Source organism: Lipotes vexillifer, unplaced genomic scaffold (assembly GCF_000442215.2).
Source record: "Lipotes vexillifer unplaced genomic scaffold, Lipotes_vexillifer_v1.1 scaffold466, whole genome shotgun sequence".
In the NCBI taxonomy this organism is placed as follows: Eukaryota; Metazoa; Chordata; class Mammalia; order Artiodactyla; family Lipotidae; genus Lipotes; species Lipotes vexillifer.
Genome location: NW_006796103.1, coordinates 2,100,614 through 2,125,952, shown reverse-complemented (window position 1 = coordinate 2,125,952; position 25,339 = coordinate 2,100,614). Strand labels below are relative to the sequence as shown.

Sequence of the window (25,339 nt, the reverse complement as noted above, 5' to 3'; positions counted from 1 at the left end):
AGCTGTCCCTGAAAAAGTTTGCCAGCAGTACTCACTTGCTTTTCTTTTTGTTTTATATTCTCTACATCCCGCTTAAGCGTTCTACCAAACCTTAAGAGGCTCTTTTCAGATATTTTACACCTCTTCACTTGTCTGTCACAGCAAAAGTAAAAGGAGTGTGGCTCCCCTTGATCAAACAAACCAGAACTTTGGTTTTCTCCCATTCATACACGCTGGTGAACAGATGTGAAAAAACGACTCCATGGGGCTTTCAGACTGGAGCCAAACATCCAGGCTCTGTGTAACTCGACACTATTATGCACACATGTTGGTCCCTTAGGACCCAAAAGAATCTCAACTAAGCCCATCATTATTTCAGGAATATGACGAATGCTTTTTGTGAAGTAGTTGAATGTAACAGAAATACAAGAAAAGGCAGGGGTGTTTCGTATCACAACTTTTTGAGAAATGCTCAGAGCTCTAAGATGTAGCTGACAATTCCCCCATCAGCTAATACTTTCAAAGTGACCATAAATTTCACCATAAATACATTTTTTCAGCAACGGCAATAACACGGTGACTATACTGCTCAATTCCTCACAGTGTCAGCATTAAATACATTAAAAGGGTAAGTTAAAATATCTGTCTGATTGCTTCTGACATAACCCCAAGATCTCTTTTATTTCTGTACCCCATCAATTATAGTGTGGAACATTAAGACAAATTATTTCTAAACACTAACAAGGAACATAACAACAAGTGGCAGACAATCAAGGGGAATTTTGCCATAGCATGGCGCTTATTTTGTTACAAGCAGGAGTGCAAACCCAAAGGATGTAATTTAAAGGAAACTCAGTCCTGTCTATTCTCTAGGAACTAGAACAAGGAGACTGAGAGAAGATGATTCTGGGTAAATCAAACCATTTTCTCCTAATTACAGCTGACTAATAGGGAGCAAACTCCCATGGAAGGCTGTGATCTGCTTGAAGAAAGCTATGAGGTTGCCCTGGTTAGGGTCTTTCATATACAGTTATTCAAGCTCAGACTTGATCATCTGTCAGGGATGCTACAGTAGGGAGAGTTTTGCCGTAGCTCTGAGACTCAGCAAGATCACTTCCAACTCTAAAACCTACAACTTTAATTTAATCTCCAACACCAGCCATCATTAAGAGCGACCTTAAATAACTCCAAATCTGTTCATCTACTCACATATTCTTTACACAGTCAACAGACCTCGAGTGATTACTACATGCCAGACACAGTTCTAAGACACAGAATAAGGGATAAGAAAGGTAACAACCTCTGTCACTGTGGGGCTTGAGTTCTTTGGGAAGAAGTTCATCTAAATACAAAGAGACACCAAAGATGATATTTGTTTTATTATTATTCTGTGAAAGAAGTAAGGTAATCTGATAAATTGGAACTAAGTTAGGCTGGTAGGACAATCAAGGAAAATATATCTTTAAGAGATGAGTGCCAAAGAATAGAAGGGAATCATTTATGGACAATTTTTCTGGAAATAATATTTCCAAAACTTGGGAACAGCAAATACAAAGGCCCTGAGGCAAGATGAAGCTTAACTACAATCAGGGTACAAGAAGAAGCTAAATGGTTAGGTCAGGAGATAACCACACAAATTTACACCAGCTGGTCCCTAACTTCAAGTCTACGTGGATATATTCTTGAGGTGAGTTAGACATATATATCATCCAAAAATCAAAAAAAAGTTGACTCCACAATTACCCTGGAAATTCTGAGTGCCATTTAATATGGCACAACCATATTAAAGATCACAGACATCACTCTCCAAACTCCACTCTGGCCATCACTTGCAGGCATTTAACAGGGGTGTTTAATATCCTCTCTAAAATATTGGGCAGGAACAACAAACATCCTAGCATGTCTGCACCGTGCACCTAGTGCCCCACAATTGAAAAGTAGCTGGAGCTCACCCTGCTGATGGCTTTGCCGGGTTTTTTTAAATCTTTTATTAAGAGTCCCATCTCTTTTAAGAACTGGGATATCTTTTTTGAGGGAAATAAACTATAGGAAAATTCAACTGACAGAGATCATACTGTACTTGACTTTTCTGTTCTTTGCTACATTTATTTGTTGAGACAAACGTCTGTTCATAGCCTATTTTTAATGGCTCTGTTAAATAGAATGGACACACACTACACTGCACATACTTGAAGAACACAATTTAAGCTCTGAAATATGCATATAACCATGGACCTGCCAACACAACCAAGAGAAGGAACATATCCATCACTTGCAAGTGTTTTTTTGTTTTTCTGGTTTTTGGGGTTTTTTTTGCGGTACACAGGCTTCTCACTCTTGTGGCCTCTCCCATTGTGGAGCACAGGCTCCGGACGCGCAGGCTCAGCGGCCATGGCTCACGGGCGCAGCCACTCCACGGCATATGGGATATTCCCGGACCAGGGCACGAACCCGCATCCCCTGCATTGGCAGGCGGACTCTCAACCACTGCGCCACCAGGGAAGCCCCAACTTGCAAGTGTTTTTATGCCTCATTCATAAAGCCCCTTTTTTGCCCTCACATTCCACCCCTCCACATCCCCAACTGACCACTGATATGCTTTCTATCATTAGACATGTGTTTGCATTTTTCTAGAAATTTACATAAATGGATTCACACAGTGAGGACTCTTTTATCTGGCTTCTTTCACACAATGTAATTATTTTGAGAGTAATTCATATTTTTGTGGGTATCAATAGTTAATCACTTTGCTTTGCTTAGTAGTGTTTCACTTTATGAGTATACCACAGTATGTTTATTCATTTGCCTGTTGATGGGTGCTCGAGGTTGTTACAATTCTGTCTATTAAAAATAAAGATGCTGTGATCATCCATGTACAAGTCTTTGTATGAACATATGCTTTAATTTTTCTTGCATAAATATCTAGGTGCAGAAAGGCTGGATCATACAGTAGGTGTATGTTCAACTTATAAGGAAACAGCCAAACTGTTGACTGAAGTGACTGTACCATTTTCCTTCCCACTAGCAGTGTCAAAGACTTGCGGTTCCTACACTGCCTCACCAATACTTGGTGTGGTTGGACTTTTCTAATTTTAGCCATTCAATACGTGTGTAGTGGTATCTCCTGGGGGTTTCATTTTCATTTAGCTAATAATTGATTACATTGAGCAACTTCATGTGCTTATTTGCATCTGTACACCTCCTTGGCAGGATATCTTTTTAAATATTTTTACCCATATTCTTAATTAAAAATTTTTTTTCTAATTACTGAGTTTTGAGAGTTCTATATGTGTTAGAGACACAAATCTTTTCAGGTATATAATTTGTAAATATTTTCTTCCAACCTGGGGCTTTTCTTTTATTAATAATGGCTTCCAAAGATGAAACCCAATTTATCACGTTTTTTCTTTTATGGATCTTGTTTTTGGTGTCATCTCTAGGAAATCTTTGCTTAACCCAAGGTCAAAAAGATTTTGTCCACGTTTTAGAGATTTATGTTTTGATCTACATTTAGTTAATACTTTATATAGTGTGAAGTAGGGATCAAAGGTCATACTTTTGCATATGGCTATCTATGCACAGTATCCGTGTGCTATATGCTTCTGGCACCATTGGTCAAGAAGACTATCCTTTCTCCCCGAAATTGGCTTTGCAGTTCTGTTGAATAATCAATTGCCCTTATATGTGTGGATATGTTTCTGGGATCTACATTCTATTTGATTGACGTATTATATGTGACTCTTGGTTATAATATATTCTTTCACGGATGTCTTTCCACTTGCTCATGTAAATAGTCTGCCAGTAATATAGCCTTACCATTTTACTGGACATACCTAGGTATACCAGAGATGCATTTGATAAATCGATGGAACTTGCACTCAAACTAGGGTTACTTTCCAAAAACACTTAAAATGTTCAGGTGTAAAAAGTATGTACTCTACAGCCTTCCTGCCTCAAACAAGAGTATGTTAACGCATCCCCACAAGCTATTTTGCACGTGTATGGGGCTGTAGAGTCTGGGGAGTATGAGAGTGGTGTGTGCTGTCTATCCCAAAAGATCATCATAGGACACAAAGGAAACATTAAGGAAATAGACAGGAATAGTCAAATGCCAAACGTTAAAATATTTCTCATGCGTTTTTAATATTTACATTGAGATAAATAAGCAAATGATTATAAAATAAAATACAAAAATTTAGAGAATATTTCAAAATGCTCTTTTTTGCCAGATGCAGCCAGATGCTAGGAATAAATAGAGGAATCTTCTGGAACCAGGTTGTCTTTCCTTTTTTTATCACCATTGAGTTGTACTTTTTTCAGTCTATTGTACATGTGGGTGTGAATAACATGGAACTTCTCTCAAAAAGAGATATGAGCAAAGAATATATGTTGTCAACTTGTCTAAAACATTTTTTCATGTTCTGACTCATCTTTCTTTGTATTGGCATTTCAAGGGATTTTGTTTTTTAATTTGACTATTAAGAAACCTTGGTAACTTCAGTGATATCCAATGAAGATAATATAAACAACTGTAATGGAAAATGAAAAGATGATAATAGCAACCAACACTGTGATATTTCTTGTCATTGTTCTTTACTATTTAGAATAGTAACAAACCCCATATTAATTTGACTTTTTGAACTTTGGCCGTTACTTTGGTGGAAGAAGTTCCTTTCACTTTGCTTATTATCTGTTTGCATTTAAAAACAACGAATGGGGGCTTCCCAGGTGGTGCAGTGGTTGAGAGTCCACCTGCCAATGCAGGGGACGCGGGTTCGTGCCTCGGTCTGGGAAGATCCCACATGCGGTGGAGTGGCTAGGCCCGTGAGCCATGGCCGCTGAGCCTGCACGTCCGGAGCCTGTGCTCCGCAACGGGAGAGGCCACAAGAGTGAGAGGCCCGCGTACCACACACACACACAAAAATGCGTGAGTCAAAGTATTAAATAAATACATTTGATGTGGTTAAAAACAGGGGTTGGGGGTAATCTCGGTTTGGGGGAGATCTGGGCAACCTTCAGTCTGGTGTTGATGTCCCACCACCCTCAAAACAAAGAGAGGCCCAGGAGCTGGCCTGGCACACGTCTGCGCACTACAGGTCATCTAGTGATGCTACGTAAAGTCAAATATCCACCTCACATCAGGGATTTGTTAACACTAGAAAAAAACCAAAGGAGTAATTTGGGATTCACATCAGGAAGTGATGATGACAACCTAGACTGGACACCAGCTCTTCTCTGGTGAACACTTTAGCACACTACTTCCCTAATTTCACACTTGCCATCTCCAGGATATCTGTATTTATGTATTTAAGAGGGATAAAAATATTGTCATGATGAAACCCATCTATGTCTTGTCTGAGGTGGAGGTTACAAGAATGCATGCGTGCATACGCGTGACCATACATGCAACAGTGAATAAAGTCTGTAGATTATGCCGATGTCCATTTTCTGGTTTTGCTATTACAGTTATGTGCAACGTCACCATTGGAGAAAGTTGGGTAAACTACACAGGACCCCTCTGTACTATATTATATGGAATTAATCTGTATGTGTATATATAAAATTCTGCCTCCAGACTGCCTTTAGACTTGAGCTACAACATCAGCTCTTCCCTGGGTCTGCCTCTCTTGGCCTGTCCTGCATATTTCAGACTCACCAGCCTGAAGTCATGTGACTCAGCTGCTTAAATTAATCTCATATACACAGACATCACTGGGTCTGTTATCTGGAGAACCCTACGATAGATTTTATACTAATATACTACAGTAATATATACATACATATAATCGGAAACAATACAGAAGAAACTGATACATGCTCGCCTCTCGCAGGAAGGACAGGACAGAGAGGGGGGAGCACCACCCCTATGTACCAAACAGCCTTTGGTGCTGCTGCCAGCCCGGCTACCCCAGCTCCAAGCAGATATAATGGCGTGTGGCCCAGGCAGTGGCTACACAGCTAAGGATTGTAAGGCACAATGCAATGAGATGCCAGGGCCACGGTCACACACGTGGAACACTCTAAAGCCAAGAGCGGTCGCAGGATTCTGCGCATGGGCCCCCGAGGGCACTCTGGAGGCCGTCGCAAACCGTCAGGTCCCACGTGAGGAGACAGCCCGCTAGAACACAGCAGGCGGCCCTCCTCCCAGATCTCGCCCGGGTCAGCCTCCCGGGCACCCGGCCTCCTCTGCACAGCACCGGGCAGGCTCACAGAGTGAAGAGCGGCCCAAACCCAAAGGTCACACCAAACCCCACGGGAGAAGAGTAAACCAAGGTGACGAGGGGAGAGGGGAGGGGTCGCTCGGGAAGCTGGCCACTCAGGATTTCCAGCCTCTTCCACAGGAAGCCAGCTCACGAAGCACCAAGACCTGTCCTGGGCCACACTCAGAGGACTTGACCCCTGACCCCACAGCCCCGCTTCCCAAGCCTCCTCGATGCTGACGATGCTGACGCGGATCAGTATGGAGGAATGGGGGACTGCACGGCTCGGGGGCTGCTGGGAACTCAGGACTGGCCCACCCCGAGGCCCCGCACCAGCAGGCGCCACACTCACCGGATGGTCTCAATGATTCCGTGATCGGCATCGTGGGGTTTAAACGTCCTGAAAGATAAAGGGACAGGGTTCAGAGCCGTCCCTCCCCGCTCCGGTGATGGGGGCGACCAGAGGAGGTGGGTGCTGCAGCCCCCGGGACTCCCCGACACGCGGGACCTACCAGAGAGCTCCACCCACAGCGCTGGGGCCCTGTCCTGCCATGTGGGACACGCTGGCTCCGGGAGCGCCTGTTCCTGCAGCGCCCTGCCACCCAGCAGGCCGCCAGGAAGGGACCGGGACGGACTCGAAGCCCCCAACCCTCCTGCCCCAGGACTTCCCTCGGGCACTCCTGCAGCCTGGAAGCCACAGGTCTGCCTCTGAGTCCCTGAACCGCCACAGGCCTCAGTCTCCATCTGTAAAATGGGGAAACACCACTCATGCAACCACCAGGAGCGGGCGAGCAGCGGTCCTCCCTCTCGGCCATTGCGGCGCTTTCCTGGCCTCACTGAACCCCGTGGGCTGGCCTCGCCGCTTTCCCCGAGGAGCACGTCGGGGGTCGCTCCGGCCTTTCACTGGGGTCTTGTCGGCCAGCTAACCCAACACCCCGCAGAAACCGAGCAAGGACGACGCATCGTGTGAACGGTCTGTAACTCTAGACTGCACCTCCGCCCCGCCGGTGAAGGCTCCTATCGCGGTGAGGAGGGGCCTCGAAGAGGATGCACAGCGAGAGGAGGGCCTGTGAAGAGCACGGGCTGAAGCCGGAGGTGAGATGGTCAGGCCCAGAGCTGCCAGCCCTGCCCCTGGACAGCGACTGCCCCTCTCAGACCAGGCCACCATTTCCACGCTTCACAGTGGAGGACGGCAACGCAGGCAGAGCCCCTACGGGCCAGGGCACGGATGCCCGGAAGGTCCCAGGACAGGGGCCCCCATGGCACAGCGGTCCTAACACGTCAAACAACTCTGGAAACACCCTTTGTGTCCTAAGCCTCATCTTTGCAACAGCAGACCTACTGAGCTATAATTCACACAGAATGGGCCCCCGCTTCAAGTATACAGTTCAGTGGTTTTAATACATTCAGAGCTGGGCAACCATGCCTTCTATCTAGTTCCAGAACATCCCATCACCCCATTAGCAGACATGTCCCAATCCCCTCCCCAGCCCCTGACAACACTAATCCACTCTCTGTTTCTGTGGATTTGCCCGTTCTTGGCATTTGTAAATAGAATTACGGTATGTGACCTTTGGCCCAGAATCTTATTTTTTAAGGAAAAGATAAAAAACAATCTTCTATCGTTCTTAATAATATCCTCCAACTTACCAAGGATGGAGCAGTAAATATCCATTGAACTCATATTACTTAGACAAGGCCGGGGGGCGGGAGCTGGAGCACGTGCCGTCTGTAAGGTCCAGCACAGGACAGCCCTGCAGACCAGTGGTTCCCGACACGGGGGAACCAACCCGCAGCTTCAGCGCCACTGCTGACCCAGAAACCCTGGGGAAGAACCACTGATGGGAACGATCGGCCCCAGGGCCTCCTGGCAAACAGCAGAAAACAGTGAGGACAGCTGGGTTTGGAAAACAGTCTGGCAGCTCCTCAAAGGTTAAACACTTAGCAAATGACCCAGCAATTCCTCTCCTGGGTGTCTGCCCAAGAGAAATGAGAATATTCGTCCACACAAGACCCTGAACATTGGGCTTCCCTGGTGGGGCACTGGTTACGAATCCACCTACCAATGCAGGGGACACAGGTTCGAGCCCTGATCCTGGAAGATCCCACATGCCACGGAGCAACGAAGCCCATGCGCCACGACTACAGAGCCCGTGTGCTGCAACTACTGAAGCCCGCGTGCCTAGAGCCTGTGCTCCGCAAAAGAGAAGCCACTGCAATGAGAAGCCCACACACTGCAACAAAGACTAGAGCTCACTCACCACAACTAGAGAAAGCCCGCGCATAGCAACAAAGACACAACGCAGCCAAAAAAAAAAACCACACCCAAACCCCGAACATTAATGTTCACAGAGGCGTGATTCACAACCGCCAAAAGGTGGAAACCACCCAAATGTCCATCAACAGATGAACGAATAAACAAATGTGTCCCTCCACACACTGAAATATTATCCATCCACGAAAAAGAGTGAAGCACTGACACTCGCTACAACGTGGATGGACCCTGAGAACACAATCCTCAGTGAGAGAAGCCAGATGGAGGACACACAGTGTGTGTGATTCCATTGATGGGAAACGTCCAGAACAGGCAAGTGCACAGAGAGAGAGTGGGTTCCTGGTTGTCAGAGGCTGGGGAGGTGGATGGGAGGGATGCTAATGGGGATGCAGTTTCCTCTCGGGATGATGGAACGTTCCAAAATTAGTAGTAGTGATGACCGCACTCAATGAATACACTACAAAGCAGGGAATGGCATGCTTTAGGTGGATGAGGTGAAGAGTGTGGGAATTACACCTCAAAACAGCTATCAACAACAGCAACAGGGACTTCCCTGGTGGTCCAGTGGTTAGGACTCTGTGCTTTCACTGCTGAGGGTCCAGGTTCAATCCCTGGTTGGGGAACTAAGATCCCACGAGCTGCACGGCGCAGTGAAAAACAGACGAAAAACCACAACACAATCTATAGGAGGAAATGTGAGGCATTGTTAAAAGCACCTCCACCTCAGTAGGAAAATACTGGGCATCTAAGACACTCATGTGGCCGATGGACTCTGTTCCTGGTCCACAACATTCAGTGAGTCCAGACAGACAGTCCTGGCAGCCCTGAATTCCCTGGGCTCCTGTACCCACTGAAAGCAGAGAAGACGCCACGCTTCCCGCAGGGTCTGCTCAGAGACAAACGCACACAGCACAGTGTACAAGGCACTGAGGTAGCCACAGGATGAGAAGGAGAGTCTAGAACTTTCCACCAACGCTCTCCCGCGTCACACTCCTCCTGAGGGGAGCCGGCCCCCATGCACTGAGGAGCCTCAGCAGCCCTGCGGGGCCCACGTGCAGAGGAGCCACAGGAGGGGCCTCCTGGAAGCCAGGCATCCCGCCCGGTCCGGCCTTCGGATGGGGCAGCCCCGCCTGAAGCCCCTACTGCAGCCTCCTGAGGGACCCTCGGCCAGAATCCCCTGGCTCGCCTGCTCTGAATCCCTGCCCTCAGATACCATGGGAGGTCATCAGTGTTGTCTCAAGCTGCTAAATTCATGTCTGCGTTTAGGCCGATACCTTATACCCTGTGAGCACAGCCCGTAAGAACAAGACTTAGAGCCACGGGAGGACGTGACAGTACCCAGGAGAGTCTCATTCAGGTCACCACTGTGGAGTTACAAAACAGCGTGCACACTCTGAAAGGACCCCGTGAGCACACGCATGTGCCTGAGCATGCGCCGCGTGGCAGCCCTGTGCCGGCTCGGACTGCGCTTCCTCCCTCGGCCCCCTCAGGAGGCTGGACGTGCCCCAGAGATGCTCCTCCTGCAGGGGTGGCAGGGGCCCTCACGGCACGCGGGCCACAGCCCTGGCCGAGCCACCGCATCTCAGGCCGCATCACACAGACCTGGGAAGACAGGGGCCTGGAATGTGGTCTCATCCGTGATGAGATGAACTCAAGCTTTCCCAAGCTTTAAAACCAGAACGAAAGGAAGGAAACAGTTTACGACGTGCCTCCTACAATCTCAGGATGCTGCTTTAGGAACTGGCCAGCTTCCAGTGACCGTCCTGAGTCATATGATTTAAGATGCCCTGATCACCATCGATGATTCAGAAGCTCTCACAGCTTCTCGGCTGTGGCCTCCTCTTCTGCTTCACAGGCCTTCAGAACAGAGCGACGCCAGAAGCCGACCCAGAAAGGTCCGACTGAGAACAGCGCTGAGGAAGCCCGCGCTTAGGAGCACCCACACCTCCTCCCCCGGGGGAGCCCTGAAACTCCGGGGTTTGAGGCCAGCCCTGGTCTCACTGAACGGGACGCCCGGCCTCCCCGGCCCAGCCACAGCCCTGGCCCGCTGCTGGCTGCTTGCTGAGTCACTGACTAACCCAGGCTCTTCTCACTGACAGCCTCAGAACCTCCGCAGGAAGCCGCGGAGAAACAAGTCAAAAATCACGACAACTTACTTAATACCTAAGACAATCAAAATAAGAAGAATCAGGGTGTGCTTATTGTTTATCTGTGAAGAGATAAGAGTGCTAAGTAAGAGAGTAGGTTATTGGCAGCTCGGTTTTGAATTCTTAGAACCAGTGACAATAACCAAATAAAATGTGTCTCTAAATTCTTTTACACCTTCAAAATACATGTCACTATGGCATGTCAACTAATCTTGCCCTCAAAGTTGTTTTGCCCAGGCTATATTTAGCAGGTTACTTAAGCCTTTAAGCACTTTGGTACTAAAAGGATTTGCATATAAAACACATTATATATATATTTTTAAATTTTTTTAAGTTCAGTCTTCAACTTTTCAAGTGCTTAAGTGCTGAAGGCCACAGAAGGGGCTGACTCACCTGGTCTTGGTCCTCTAGGAGGGAAGCAAGGTCGTTCTCTAGGTCGCTGTTCACGCACAAGAGGTAGCTGAGACTGAACTTCTGGTTTAGCTTCCACTCTCGGCTAAAATACAAGGGAAAAAACACATTATAAAGAAACACATTCCACAGGAGAAAAACAACTAAAGAAACAACCAAGGCATAATGGTCATTTTAAGTTCAGAATATTTTTAACATAGTGTCCTATATATGTGAAACATAAATTTTTATAAAGATATTCTGTACCAATCTAGGACTGTAGGGTGAATTTTATTTTCTCACTCAAGGCTATAACTCACAATAAGCTGCTTTTTATTTACAACCATATTTTTTCAATAAAGTTACATCCACATTGAAATAGCATAAAAGCTATTGCTACAAAATTCAAAAATGCAAGATAAGCCACTCCATGTAAATACATATACAAAATAAAAAGCCATCTTTATCTTAGGAAGACAAGAATGTATGACACATCCTTTCTAATTCTCTACTATGCTGCCCTTCAAATTTAATAGTGCTCAGCAATATCTTCTAAACCCCATCCCATAATTTTTTTTAAAAAAATCCGTATTTTGATAGTTCAAAATATACAATTTAGGGTACTCTACCATCTAAAAATACTATCTTTAAGTTAAAATGCACATAAAAAAAACAAGATAGGAATGTGTTGATAGCATCTCAAATAGTCAAAGAAGTCCTTCAGCTCCCTATTGTTCTTCCTAATGGGGGAGGTGTGCATTTATTTAAGGACTGACCCCAACAATATTTCTTAATTAATTCTTGGGGGTGGCAGGGAAATAACAGTTCATTTTAAGATACCCTCCAAAAGTTTCTGCTAACTGCTAAATTGAACACATATATTTAAAGTAACTATGCTAAAAGCAAAATGACATCTGCATCTACTATTACCTTTTCCTTAATACACTGGCATTTTCAGTATTCCCAACCTCTGCAGGCTGTGTCTATTGCCTAAATATTTATGGTCCGAGGAAGAGACAAAACACATGTACCTGCAAAGCATGCTGAAAACCCTCAGTAGGAATATGAAGAATGTATCCTCAAATCAGAAAGCTAGTAATTTCAGTCCTATCTTTATGGCTAATCATCTCTGAGTACCTCAGCCCAGGAAGTGGCTCAAACTCTTTCATAATTTATATAGCTGGGATATTATACTTTGCAAGGACACATTTTGATACAGAGATATGTTTCTTTCAAAAACAACCATTTGTTATAATTTCACCCACTGTAACCAAAAGGTATATTATCTCCTACCCTAGCAGTTTTTAACAGATTTGCCTGTCTCCCCCAATTGTTTTTCTTCCATATAGATTTCCCATTTCCCTCAAAATGAAGTTGCTTTCCATGTTCTAGAATTTTGCTAGTTAAAAAAAATTTTTTTCATGTTTAATTTTCCCAGGTTTTAAGTATGTATTTATTCCTACAATGACCATATCTTAATTTATTTCTACACCAGATAAAGAACCAAGCACAGTGCCATTAGACATAGATGTTCAGTAACTATTGGTTCATTTAAAATTAAATTACATTTTTAGTTCTCTAACACAAAACATGTAGGAGAATGTTCTATGCCTGACCAGGGGACCTAAGTTACAGCCCTGAGACCACTTCTATCTGTATTTAGAATTTAAGACTACATAATAATTTGACCGAAAATGTGATGCCTGAAAAGCGTAGTTATTTAGAAATTTCAGCTAAGCGGGGCAGGGCCTAAAAGCAAAACTTACTTCAGTATGAAAGTAAAACAGAATTAAAGGATATTCTCTAACAAAGTCTGACGAAGCTAGTATGTTTAATAAAGTAATAAAAATAGCAAATGTACACCTTTTAATTTAAATGTCTCAGGAAAACCTCGACTCATTCAAACCAAGAAAAAGAATTCTGGCTGACCAATTCAGATTCTCTTCAAAACAGATTACTGAAACAAAAATAACTGCAAGTAACAAAACAAAAAAGTTCCTCATTATCCTTTAAGGATTTAAAATTAAAAGACACAAATTTAAGTAAGTGCCAACAGCTTAAAATAATCCACACATGAATTTAGCAACCTGACTTTTAGATATTAGATGATGCCAATATAGGAAAAATGAGACCAAAAAAAAAATTATCAAAATTTCTTTCAGTAACTGATTACTGTATGTCAACTAAGCCAGCTGTACGCTTACAATTCTTCAGGCTCAATTTCATGAAAACTATTTGCTCCAAGGAGGTAAAAATAACTAAGATACCACATACGACTTTAGGGCCTTACAATTAATGCCATGCAACCAAAAAGTGTGCTCACATGACAAATTCCACAAATGAAAATCAAATAGAATATGAAATAAACATGAAACCATCAGATCAACTCAATAGCAGGTAAAACCACAACTAATATGTATTTCAACCGCACATAAGCTATTTAAATGAACTAATCAACTTCTAAGAAATTTACCAAGAAATTAACTTACCTACTTCTAAATCAATGCCTACCAATACCCTGGAATTGGATTTAATTCTCCTTTTACTAATAATCTATGCTAAAAGTGTTAAGGAAATGGATACTACACCAAAGTGACAAAATAAAATCGAAGGGTTTATTAAATCAAGTGGAAAAAATCATGAATCCATTCTAACATAGCTTAAGGAGATCAGAAAGTTCTTTTAAGGTTTCAATTATAAATGTTTAAAATTTTGTCTTAATAAGGGGGTAGGCTGGGAATCACAGTCTCTTACAATTTTTTTAAAAAACTTAAAAAAATTTTTCCCCCTGGACAAGAGGTTAGGATCTAATATAATGTAATTTAGACATGGCTTAGACATAGCACTCTTCTTTGACGTAAATACAGATACATTCCCCTCCAAGGGCTAAAGAAACCTATAGGCTTCCATGAGTGTCCAACTGCATAAATTTGAAGCCCTACTCTTTTATTTACATAGCTATCTGACCTTGGGTGAAGTTCTCTAGCCCTTAATCTACTTATCTGTAAAACAGGAATAATAACAGTAACCATACTCACAGGGTGGTTGTGAGGATTAGATAAGAATAAATATTATGTGCTAGTGCTTTGCACAATGCCTGGTGCCACACTAAAGGTGTAAGAGGTATAAGCTACTCTAACTTTTAACTAGAAGTGAGTTTAAAATAAATGTAGCCAACTCTCTGAAATTAAGTAACAATCCAAAGGATTCCTAATGCAAATCTGTTAAGAAATCAAGCATTTCAAAAAAAAAAAATCCGTAAGTCACTTATTGAGTCTTCAGATGGGTAGAAAAGCAGTCAATACCTGGCAAATTAATCTTCTGCGTTAAGACAGAATTCTAGTTTGCGACCTGAGGTAATTACTCAATATTTCCTGAATATCTAGCTGAGAAAAAAAAAGGTATCATGAGGTCATGTATTTTATTACGTAGCTGATTACGCATACAACACCAGAAAGGCTGTCTATTACTAGCTACTTTTGAAATCTCAAAGTTTCACTGTTTAGAGCATATAAAGAGGTATATAAACACAATTTTATGTGCACTAAGCATTCTAAATGTAAATTTTCTAGTGGAACGAAGTTTGATTCAAAATGTAGGGGAAAGTATTGGACACCCTTTAACTGTGCCTATTAACTTCAGAATTTAGTTAATTCTATACTACACCTAGTAAACTTATTAGGTAGCCAGTGTCTTATTTTCAATGTTTTTGAAAGCTCTGAAATGGGTAAGATGACAAACAGACAAAAAGCAGAATACTAGAATGATCAGTTAAGGTGAACACTACAGTCATAAGTTGGTACAGGCTTCAATTAAATGGTATGAAGCACTTACAGACTGAAAGCTTAGGCAGTGTATTTTTTTTAGAGTTTTTTCTATTTTTAAAAAACAATGATTCTTTATAATGCCATACTACTTTGTGCCTTTCCAAATTTCTTCCCTAAAATATTTTTGCTAAATAAAATTCTAAATTTTTAAAAAGGATATTTTTTTCGTTATTTTAAGAAGGCTGTTAAATGACAATATGTATTGGTAAAACTAACTTAATCTGTATTTGACACACCCAAACCCCAAATACCACCTATGTAGATGATGAATGGAGATTTGGCAATTAAAGTGGGTGTACTGACATTTAATGCAATTCTTTTGTATATTTAATCCATAATTTCTGATTGACTCATTTTTTTTTTTTTTTTTGCCATATGTGGGCCTCTCACTGTCGTGGCCTTTCCCGTTGCCGGACGCGCAAGCTCAGCGGCCATGGCTCACGGGCCCAGCCGCTCCGCGGCATGTGGGATCCTCCCAGACCGGGGCACGAACCCGTATCCCCTGCATCGGCAGGCGGACTCTCAACCACTGCGCCACCAGGGAGGCCCTGATTGACTCATTTTAAAAAGTATAAAAAAGATAAGCGATTGGCAATGTAACAAGGACACAATCCAATGTGTTCACAGACTGGTTACCTGTGAGACTGGTGCTTTAACATGGGGTGGAATTCCACAGGAAGAAACAGTACCACTAGGAGGCAGGGTTTTATTGGTCACTGAAGCCCAGGAGAAAGCCTGCAGGAAATGCAACAAACCTAGACTACTAATCATGGAAAACCACCAACATTCCTATAGGGAAACTTCCAAATATATATTTTCTTTTCATTTCTAAACTATTGTTCTATATTGGAGGACTCCTAAAAGAAAGGCACACACACACATGCCAGTCTATGTGCCAGCTTTCAAAATCTCATTATGCAAGATTATCTGACTGTTTTGTGTGAACTACTAAATAAATCCAGAAGCAAGTTCCTATATGCTCTAAAGAGATGAGCAAGTGGCAAACAAAACCACTAACAACTCTACATGCTAGAAAAATAAGAACCTAATAGAACCAATTTCTTTCCCCTTTTGGGGGAAGATAAGGTGTTGTGATGGTGTCAAGGGGAGAGGGGAAGGATAGGAAAGAAGAAAGTACTAGCTGGAGAGTTTAACAGACATTCACAAATTGCACAAGGAATCTCCTTCCCTCACTACGCAAATATACTTTAACCTTCTACTTTACAGAAAGATAAAAGGTGTTTTAGGTAGGTTTAAATGATACACTATGGGTGTCACTCATGTTTCCAAGATAGTTTAATTGGTGTAGTAAGGAAATTGTTCCCATTTAAACATGAAATAACTTGTATCACTTCTCTTAGCAATAGGCCAACTTGTTTTAAGTTGGCAAATTGCATGACTCCTGTTGCATAGAGGACTTAATACAGAATGGAAGAGCAATTCTCAGTTTTAGTACATGGACTAGAAGATACTAAACACTGCACACAGACAAGGATTAATCTTAAATTTTACCCTGAGGGGTGTTTTTTAGGGGGTGAAAATACAATAAAATTTCCTCAGAATTACCAAAAATATCCCCACAGCTTCTTTCATATACATAAAAACAGCATAGCTTACTGTGAAACAGTTTAATTAACAGAACAAAGGTCATGCTTCATTCATGGCACCAAATAAGAAAGTGTGACGTCGCAGGCGTGAAGAGCTCCTCTGCTCTAACCTTGGGTGGTTCCTGTGGCAGCGACACAGGCTCAGCGGGAGGGGAGAAGCGGCCTTGGGTGGTTCCTGTGGCAGCGACACAGGCTCAGCGGGAGGAGGAGAAGCGGGCTTCTCCTCTACGTCCTCCAAGTTCTTCTCCTCCGCTTGTGGTTTCTGCTCTTCAGTCTTTGTTTCAGATTCTGGCTCAGGTTCAGGTTCGTGAGACGACTCTTCCAATGGCTCCCCTATGCCATTACTACAATAAAATATTTTGTTCACTTTTCAGTATGAGTGAAATGATCAATTCAAATAAAATTCTGCACTTCTCTAATTTAATGGGCATAACTAGTAATAAGCTGTTTTGAAGCAAAAGTCCATTAAGAACTAGAAGGCAGAGGAAATAATACTCTCAAGCAGCATTTCTTTAACATAATTTAAAAACTGGATTACTAAAAATGTTTACTTTAATACTAACTATAAACAAACCACATATTCAAAAAATAAAATGCTTACTCTGTGTTGTCCCAAACACAATGCATTATCAGCAAATGATCAGTTTTGGGCCAAACCAAATTCAATTTTTGAATTAAATAAAACAATGCTTTCCATATAGAATTTACTTTGCATATACACAGTAAATTCTCAAATGCTGGTTTCACAGCTTTAGCAAAATTTACTTTCAACAATAATTCTAGGAACAAAAACCAGCTTGCAACTACACTATAGTTTAGACCAAATTTGGCCTTGCAGACACTGTTCTTACGTCACAGGGTGAGCTTCATAGTAACCACTGCTAGCATTTTCTTGCACAGGTTCTGGAGATGGTTGCCTTTCTTCTTGTTCCTCTCCTACTTCATCTTCTGATTCTGAAAATACATAATATACCATATCTCATTTTAAGAGGATTTAATACACAATTTGATATACGTATTTTTAATGTTTAAAGAAGTCATATGATATTTCTTACAAAGGCACTTAATTGCAATATTCCTTGTTCTCTTAAACTGAAGAGCAAGACAGATGAATTTTGGAATTTATTTTTTAAAAAGGTCTATTGGTAACAGGGAAGGGTAGGAAAAAAAGCTATTAAAGTCATAGCTCAGTTTCCTTCGTCACATCGATTCAATGGAGGAATAATGGTAAAGAAAAGGAAACAAGATGAAATGGAAGATCAATTAAATAATTATGGTATAGCCAAAAAAAAAAAAACCCAGCCAACAAAGATATGTTAAGTGAAAAAAAGCAAGCATTGAGCCAGTGTACTTCCACTTTTATGAAAGTACTGATCAGTACGGAATACAACAAAATTCTATAATAGGCACCAAACTCTTGGTTATCTATAGAGGATGAAATTGAGGGAAATTTTTCACTTCCTATGTATGATTTTTACATTATGTCATATAATGAACTATTTCTTTTATAACAAGAACAAAAAGGAGAAAAGGGAGTTTGACTCAGTTATGACAGAGGCAAATTTCTTTAGTTTCACACTTTCCATGTCCTTAAAGAGTCCTGATACTGATAAAACCCTTGTATCTTCAAAGTAACCTCACCTTCATCAAGTTCTGGTTCAGAATCACCAAGTACTTCATCTTCATAACAAAACATATCATTGTGAACATAAAACTTATTTGGAACAGATCCCTATAGGAAAACAAAATCCAAATGTTCCATAAATACCCATAAATGTGGTATTACATAAAAAGAACAAATAAACACAATTTCTATTTTAATAATACAGAAATGATATAGACGGAAGATAATTTTCCAAAGTTGAACAAGCTCTGATGTTAATATAAAGTAAATTACACAAGATCACTCAAGGAATACGGAAACTCAAGAAATGGCTACTCAATATAAAAGAACCAGGACTAATTAACAAACAGAATTTTTCCATTTTGTTTAATATGTAACCTATTAAATAATAACATACTTTTAATATCATTTCTATAATCTTAATCATCTATTTACACATTAGTATCAGGACCTCACTTTTACTTCTAAATAGTCAAAGCACACACACAAAGCTCAAATAAATTAATCAACAGGTCATATTTCTCAAAATATGTTACATGCATACCTATGCCTGCAAAAAGAAACTCTGGCCACTTCAAGCAACTAGTAATAGTAAAATGAAATCACGTAAGTGAAAATTAATTGAAATGAAAACTTACTTCAGGAGCCAGAACAAAGGTTTGCATAAACTTCCTCTCTGGCTGTCCACTATTAGACAGCAAACCCATGACCTGGACCACTATTCCATCACTCAAGGTTGCATGAGCATCCACATGACGAATTTTAGTATGACATTCGCTGAAGTTCAGAGCTGATACTTTGTGGTGTATATCCTTTATTAGGAGAAGAAGGTGGGGTGGAAATACAAACTCATGATACTGCATTACCTATTCAATACGATAGACTTTGACTTCCTCACAACTCTAGAATATTAAGTGCCTCATTTGAATCCATTCCACCATGCTAGGCATTACTGACAGACTAATGTTCCTAGAACCACTAGTTTCAACATGTCACCTCTCTATACAAGAAATCACAATGGCTGTCTCATGTTATAGGCTTTGTGCAGCTTTCTCCCACCATTCCATATTAAGTACAAGTCATTCACGTAAACTGTGTTGACTACTCCTTGACCTCGCACCTAACTTTACTGCCTGTCTGCTGATGCCACTTCTCCTACTTTCAATTTCCTCTTGTTTGGTAAGGCCAAAACCTATCATTCAGAGTCTGCTGGAAGTCCCACATCCTCTACAAAGTCATAAGGAGTATATACTCCTATGCACTCCTGTAACATAAGGTTTAGACCACATTTCTATAAATGCTATACATTGTCTCAACTATTTCATGTATAAAATACACCAAGGATATTAAAATATTCCATTTTCTCTTTTGTATCCATGCCAGTGTATTATCCGTGCTTCATACAAAATCGATGTTTATAAGAACTCAAAGCACATCCGATGACTACTGTGACATAATTCTTGTATAGCTGATTACATTCAAAAAGAAATCCGTGGGCACAAGAAGCTATTTTCCAAATCTCTATCTTACCTCAAAAAAAAAAAAAAACACTAAAGTAATCTAAAATGCATATGAAATTGATACTTACATTTTGGCCATAAACTGCCTCCTGGGGCTTTCCACTAGCATCTACTCCACCATGAACATAAGAAGAATTCCTGCCATAAAACCTGTAAAACCATTGATAATGACTGACATTCAGTTGTGAAGAGAAGTGTAAGAGGCAGTAGAGTTCTCGTGTCAAATGGACCTAGTTTCCAGGTCTGGTTCTGTCACTCATTAGCTATGTAATCTTGAGACTTACAGTCCTCAAAGTTCACTTTCCTTGGTTATAAAACAGAACAAGAGTAACTTCTCCATAGACTTGTTGTAAGGATTAAATGAGTAATGACACAGAATTCTTAGTGTGCCTGGCACACTAAATATACACTCAGTCATTAGCTATTCTCATCTAATTCTTACCATATCTATATTTTGTTAAGTGGAAAAATGAGACATTCAAAATATATTCTAAACACTGATGCTGTAGTTAATTTACCCATTTTTTCCCCATCAGATACAAAAACTCAATTATCTAAATTTCTTTGGGAATCAGATACTGTTTAACATTCACTCTACTGAGAGTTCCAAATGATTAATAATTCCAAAGGCTTAGGTTAAAAGTTTAGATGTAAATTAATTGAAATAATTCAGAGACTAAGTTAAAAAAAATCTACATTATTTCGGCATCTAATTTCTCAATTATATTTTTATACTGCTCTTAAGTACGTGACAAATTAGTGTTTCTCTGGTATTACCTAAAGCAATTAGAATTAATATCTTCCTAAATTAAGGTTATCAACATGCAAAGTTAATTTTTTCGTAAAGAGAACTCAGCTCCTATTGTAATAAAACATGTAAGACTCCCTCCATGTCAAGCCATGTTCTCAGTACACTACATACATATTGATTCATTTTACTCTCCTAACACCTCAGGAGTAAGTGTTATTATCTAAATGAACAAACTGAAGTTCAAAAGAGGTTAAATTAACTCCTCAAAGGTCACACACCTATCAAGTTAGGGCAGCTGGCTCCAGAGCCCATGCTTTTAACCATTACCCATATTTTTAAGTTTATATTATTTTCTCTCATGTACTACTGGCAAGCATGTAAACAGCTATCATTTTTCTGGAGGACAATTTGGCTGTAAGTGTGTATAAGAAAAGCCTTAGAGATAGTCATACCTTTGACTTAACAATTCTACTTCTAGGAACTCAGCCTAAGAAAATAACTAGAAAGGTACACAAAAATGCATGTGTAAGGATATTCATTAGTGTTAATAAGTGAAAAATTAAAAACAAACTAAACGTTCATTAACAGGGAAATCTGTTACATAGCTAAGTAGAAAACAGAAGTTTGTGCTGTTATTTGAAATGATGGTAGAGAGCCTTGTTTTTCCTTGTTAAAAAAAAAGAAAGCTAAAAATGTTAATGTCTACACTGTGAAGACTAAATTTCAGATAATAAAAGGCCTTATTAATTCCATTCTCTCTCAAATTCACATACCCTGTCAATAAGAATGTTTATTTTTATAATAGAAAATGTACAGGTATTCCTTTTGATTGGGGGGGTACGGGAGGAGGGGGTAGTTATATAAAAATGCCCCCTGGGATAACATAGGGAGTATTACACACAGGTTTAACAATGGAGGGGCATAATGCAAAGTAAAACTTTAGAATGCCCAGCATGATTATAAAGAGAACCTATAGATAAAAGAATAAGTCCTTTTAACAGTCTTTCCCACATGAAGTGACAATGGTATATTTATCCTTAACTCACTTGGCTAGTGTGTTCTACAACAAATGTTTGCAGAACCTATACTTACAAAGGTCTCACTTATCTTCCACCTGTTAAAATAAACCAGGTAGAACAAAAATTATAAATACTACTCATAATATAAATCAATTTTATTTCAATCTCTGGGAAAAAAGAACCTTACAGATGTCCAACTCTTGCCAAAATAGTAAACAAGGCTACTGTTGCTCTTTTACCAAGGAATACTATCTTGTGGATCAATCAGGAGTAATTTTCACAAGTATGATCACTTAACTGATTCATTTCCTAACATTGCTAAAGACAACTCAAAAAAAAACAAAAAACAAAAAACCCAAAAAAACAAAAAAGAAACTTAAGCCTGTGATTTCAATAAAGACTAGAACCCAGTAGTTGGTCAAGTCTGTGGTTTTTATAAAAAAATGAAATATAAAATACCAAGAGTATGTAATTGTGTATACGTGATGTGTACAGATGTGAATGTGTTATATAATGGGATATAATGTGAGGTGTTTTTCTTACTATAGATTTGAGTCCAAAGAACTTGAAGAAGGCTGGTTTTAAGCCATCAGACTGTTAAAATACTGGGCATGCCTTGCAAAGGTACTGTCAGGACATAAAACAGGAAAGACAAAATTTATATGTAGTCATATTCAAAAAAATAAAACCCAATAAAAATATCAAATAAGCAATTAAAATTTACCTGTGTAAATATTCTGGAGCTTTATTCAGCAAAGTATAATACTGCCTCACAAACTCCCGCCCTACCAGCAGCGGACTGGGCTTCTCCATAACCATTTCTTTGCTGCACAATGTCAAATGCTAAGGGAGCAAACAGAAGAATAATAACTATTAAAAGTCATCTTTGTTAAATTCCATGAAGTAAATCTTCTCAGCCATTCAAATGAAAATAAAGAAAATATCATTTATTAAAAAGTAACTACAACAGCAAAATAATAAATTCCAAACAACTACTGATAATCTCCAACATCTGCCATCTCCCCTTTGTCTCTACCTCTTGATCTCCCTATCCTTCAATACAGGGGGAGGTAGCATAGTTCTCTTTCTAATTCCCAAGAGTCCAGCGCTGTCTCAGACTAGGGGCACCATAATAAAGTCTTCCCACGCATATTATCTTTTTCCTTTGGGGACCATTATCTCCTACATTCTTGGATTCCAACAGTTTATTTTTGAAAACTAGGCAGAGGGCACAAATCAGGACTTGGTGATTACACTTATCACAGACAGTACTGATTTTTGTCTTCTTTGTACTCTCTCCTTCTAGGGATTAATTTCACTGTTTTCAAAATGATAATGATTATGATTAAAAATCAGCAATAACCTCAACACTCAGATAATGGTTTTTTACATTTGGTGTATGTCTTTCTAACCTTTCTTGCTATTAATTACCTACTTACATGCCAGGCACTGTTTACAGTAAATGGGATAACCTAGTGAACAAGACTCTAGCCCTCAGGAGTATAGAGTCTGTCATGGAATACAGACAAGCAAACAGGGAACAGAATAGGTTAGGTGCTATGATAAAATATCTCTAAACCCAAAAACTCAAAGATAACATCAAGGAAATCAAGTACAAAATAAAAATAGAAACACAACCTTTCATCATTTAAAGTAAATGATTTATATGTTTATAGCCCCTCAAATAGTAAAAATTATAACATTAGGAATTGGAGAAAAGGGAAGAGAAAAAAAGAAAGTTTGAATATTACTTGTTTAAATACATATATATGTATACTATATACGTGTGTGCATCTACCGGGTAAATCAGGATGCAGTTTAAATTCCTGTTAACAAATAAATTTCAAAGTAGGTTTCTTTTTCTTTTTCTTTATGGCTGCACCACGTGGCTTGCAGGACCTTAGTTCCCTGACCAGAGATCGAACCCACACCCTAGGCAATGACAGCATGGAGTCCTAACCACTGGACCGCCAGGGAATTCCCTCAAAGTAGGTTTCCTTTAAACAAAAAATTTCACAAAGATAGCCCACCATAATCATTACAATTGTGATGCTGTTTTTAATAAAAAAAGATACCAGCCTCCTGGAGCTGATAAAACTCTACAATGCTACAGATAAAACTCTACAATGCTAGTGACTCCCAACTCAACTTTTACATAATGCTCTATTAGGTTCCCCGTTTCTCTTTTTCAACTGTCTTGCAACTCTCGTTCGATATTTTTAAAAAAATGTGTTTACATTTTTATATAATTCCTAACTCCTTTCAAAAATAATTAACTGCTTCCAGCGGCAGGGTCTGGGGAAGGCACAGTGGCAAGAAGCCCTTGAAGCAGCCCAAGAAGCAGGCCAACGAGATGGAAGAGGACGATAAGGCTTTCAAGCAGTAACAAAAAAAAAAGGAGCAGAAGAAGCTGGAGGTAAAAGTGAAGGCCAAGGGGAAGGGTCTCCTGGCCACAGGTGTAATTAGGAACTCTGGCAAAAACCAAGCTGTTCTTTATGCCTCAGGTGACGGTGACCCTTGCTTCCATTGCTGTTTAAACACCTGAATTCTCTTCAGTAACATCTGTTGCCACCTCTAGCTAGAATGAAGGGCTGTCTTGGAGCCTGTGGCACAAGTTTTTTTCTTAAATGTTCATACAGTGGCTCATCTCTTCAGTTCATCCTTAGCCACTTCTACCTTAGCTGTGAGGTCAAAGTAAACCCATCCCAGAATCCTGCCAGTCTGCTCTTCAACCTTTGTTCTACCTTGAATTCTGTACCACCTACAATCAAACCAACTCATTTAAAAAAAAAAACTGTTAATCCACAAAGTAGAATGAGATACTGTCATTTCAGGTGCCATTAGTGTCCCCCAAACCGAAAAACCTCCAAATAGATGAACAAATTCTAATGCATAAAAGGACTCTCAGGACTTCCTTGGTGGCACAGTGGTTAAGAATCCGCCTGCCAATGCAGGGGACACAGGTTTGAGCCCTGGTCCAGGAAGATCCCACATGCTGCGGAGCAACTAAGGCCGTGCGCCACAACTACTGAGCCTGCACTCTAGAGCCCATAAGGGGCAACTACTGAAGCCCACGCACCTAGAGCCTGTGCTCCGCAACAAGAGAAGCCACTGACAAGCTCACATGCCGCAAACTAGAGAAAGCCCATGCGCAGCAATGAAGACCCAACGCAGCCAAAAATAAATAAATTATTAAAAAACAAAACTCTCATTTGCTACATTTAAAGTAATGAAGCAGGGGGCTTCCCTGGTGGCATAGTGGTTAAGAATCTGCCTGCCAATGCAGGGGACACAGGTTCCAGCCCTGGCCCGGGAAGATGCCACATGTCACGGAGCAACTAAGCCCACGTGCCACAACTACTGAGCCTGCACTCTAGAGCCCACGAGCTGCAACTCCTGAGCCTGTGTGCCACGACTACTGAAGTCCGCATGCCTAGAGCCCGTGCTCTGCAACAGAAGCCACCGAAATGAGAAGCCCGTGCACCGCAACGAAGGGTAGCCCCCGATCGCTGCAACTACAGAAAGCCTGCCCACGCACAGCAACCAAGACCCAACACAGCCAAAAGTAAATAAATAAATTTATAAATAAATAAAAAATTTTTTAATTTAAAAAAGTAATGAAGCAAAGAAACAGTATTTTTATTGTGAATGACGGGGAAGGTTTAAGAACAGTAGACTCACCTAGTAAAATTTTATAAAATAACAAAAATGTGGAAATTTTACACATTTAAATACTGTAACAACTGATTTAAGCTGTGGGAAGATACTAACTTACCCTCTGAATAAAATAATTATGTACAAAATAATTTTGTTCAAATGGTTCATGACAAAAATACTATTAGGGATTGTTTCTGGGTTTGGGGATTCTTGTGTTTCCTTCATTTTTTGCCCCATTTCCAGATTTTCTACAGTGAGACTTTGTCATTTACCCCAATTTCCCATCACATTTATAAAGTACATATTCACCTACCATTTTTGTCACCTACATAATAACCAAAGT

The 25,339-nt window shown here is 40.6% G+C and overlaps 1 protein-coding gene, 1 non-coding gene and 1 pseudogene across 2 annotated transcripts; 2 read left to right on the top strand and 1 right to left on the bottom strand.

Annotated features, from left to right (window-relative positions):
• The window catches only part of LOC103085855 (centrosomal protein of 78 kDa-like), a 47,119-nt pseudogene extending 36,732 nt beyond the window's left edge, over nt 1–10,387 (top strand).
• On the top strand, nt 9,005–9,077 carry TRNAE-UUC (transfer RNA glutamic acid (anticodon UUC)). Its single transcript has one exon. It is a non-coding gene; the product is annotated as a tRNA-Glu (tRNA).
• A 572-nt stretch (nt 10,388–10,959) lies between the features above and the next one.
• Nucleotides 10,960–22,178, bottom strand: LOC103085580 (ras GTPase-activating protein-binding protein 2-like). The gene is made up of 7 exons (XM_007468182.1): nt 22,064–22,178; nt 19,638–19,719; nt 18,688–18,861; nt 18,067–18,157; nt 17,277–17,379; nt 16,589–16,769; nt 10,960–11,097 (listed from the first exon to the last, which is right to left on the bottom strand). The coding sequence occupies exons 1-7, from the start codon at nt 22,156–22,158 to the stop codon at nt 10,960–10,962; spliced, it is 864 nt and encodes a 287-aa protein (XP_007468244.1). The 5' UTR covers nt 22,159–22,178.
• Between the last annotated feature and the right edge of the window lie 3,161 nt (nt 22,179–25,339).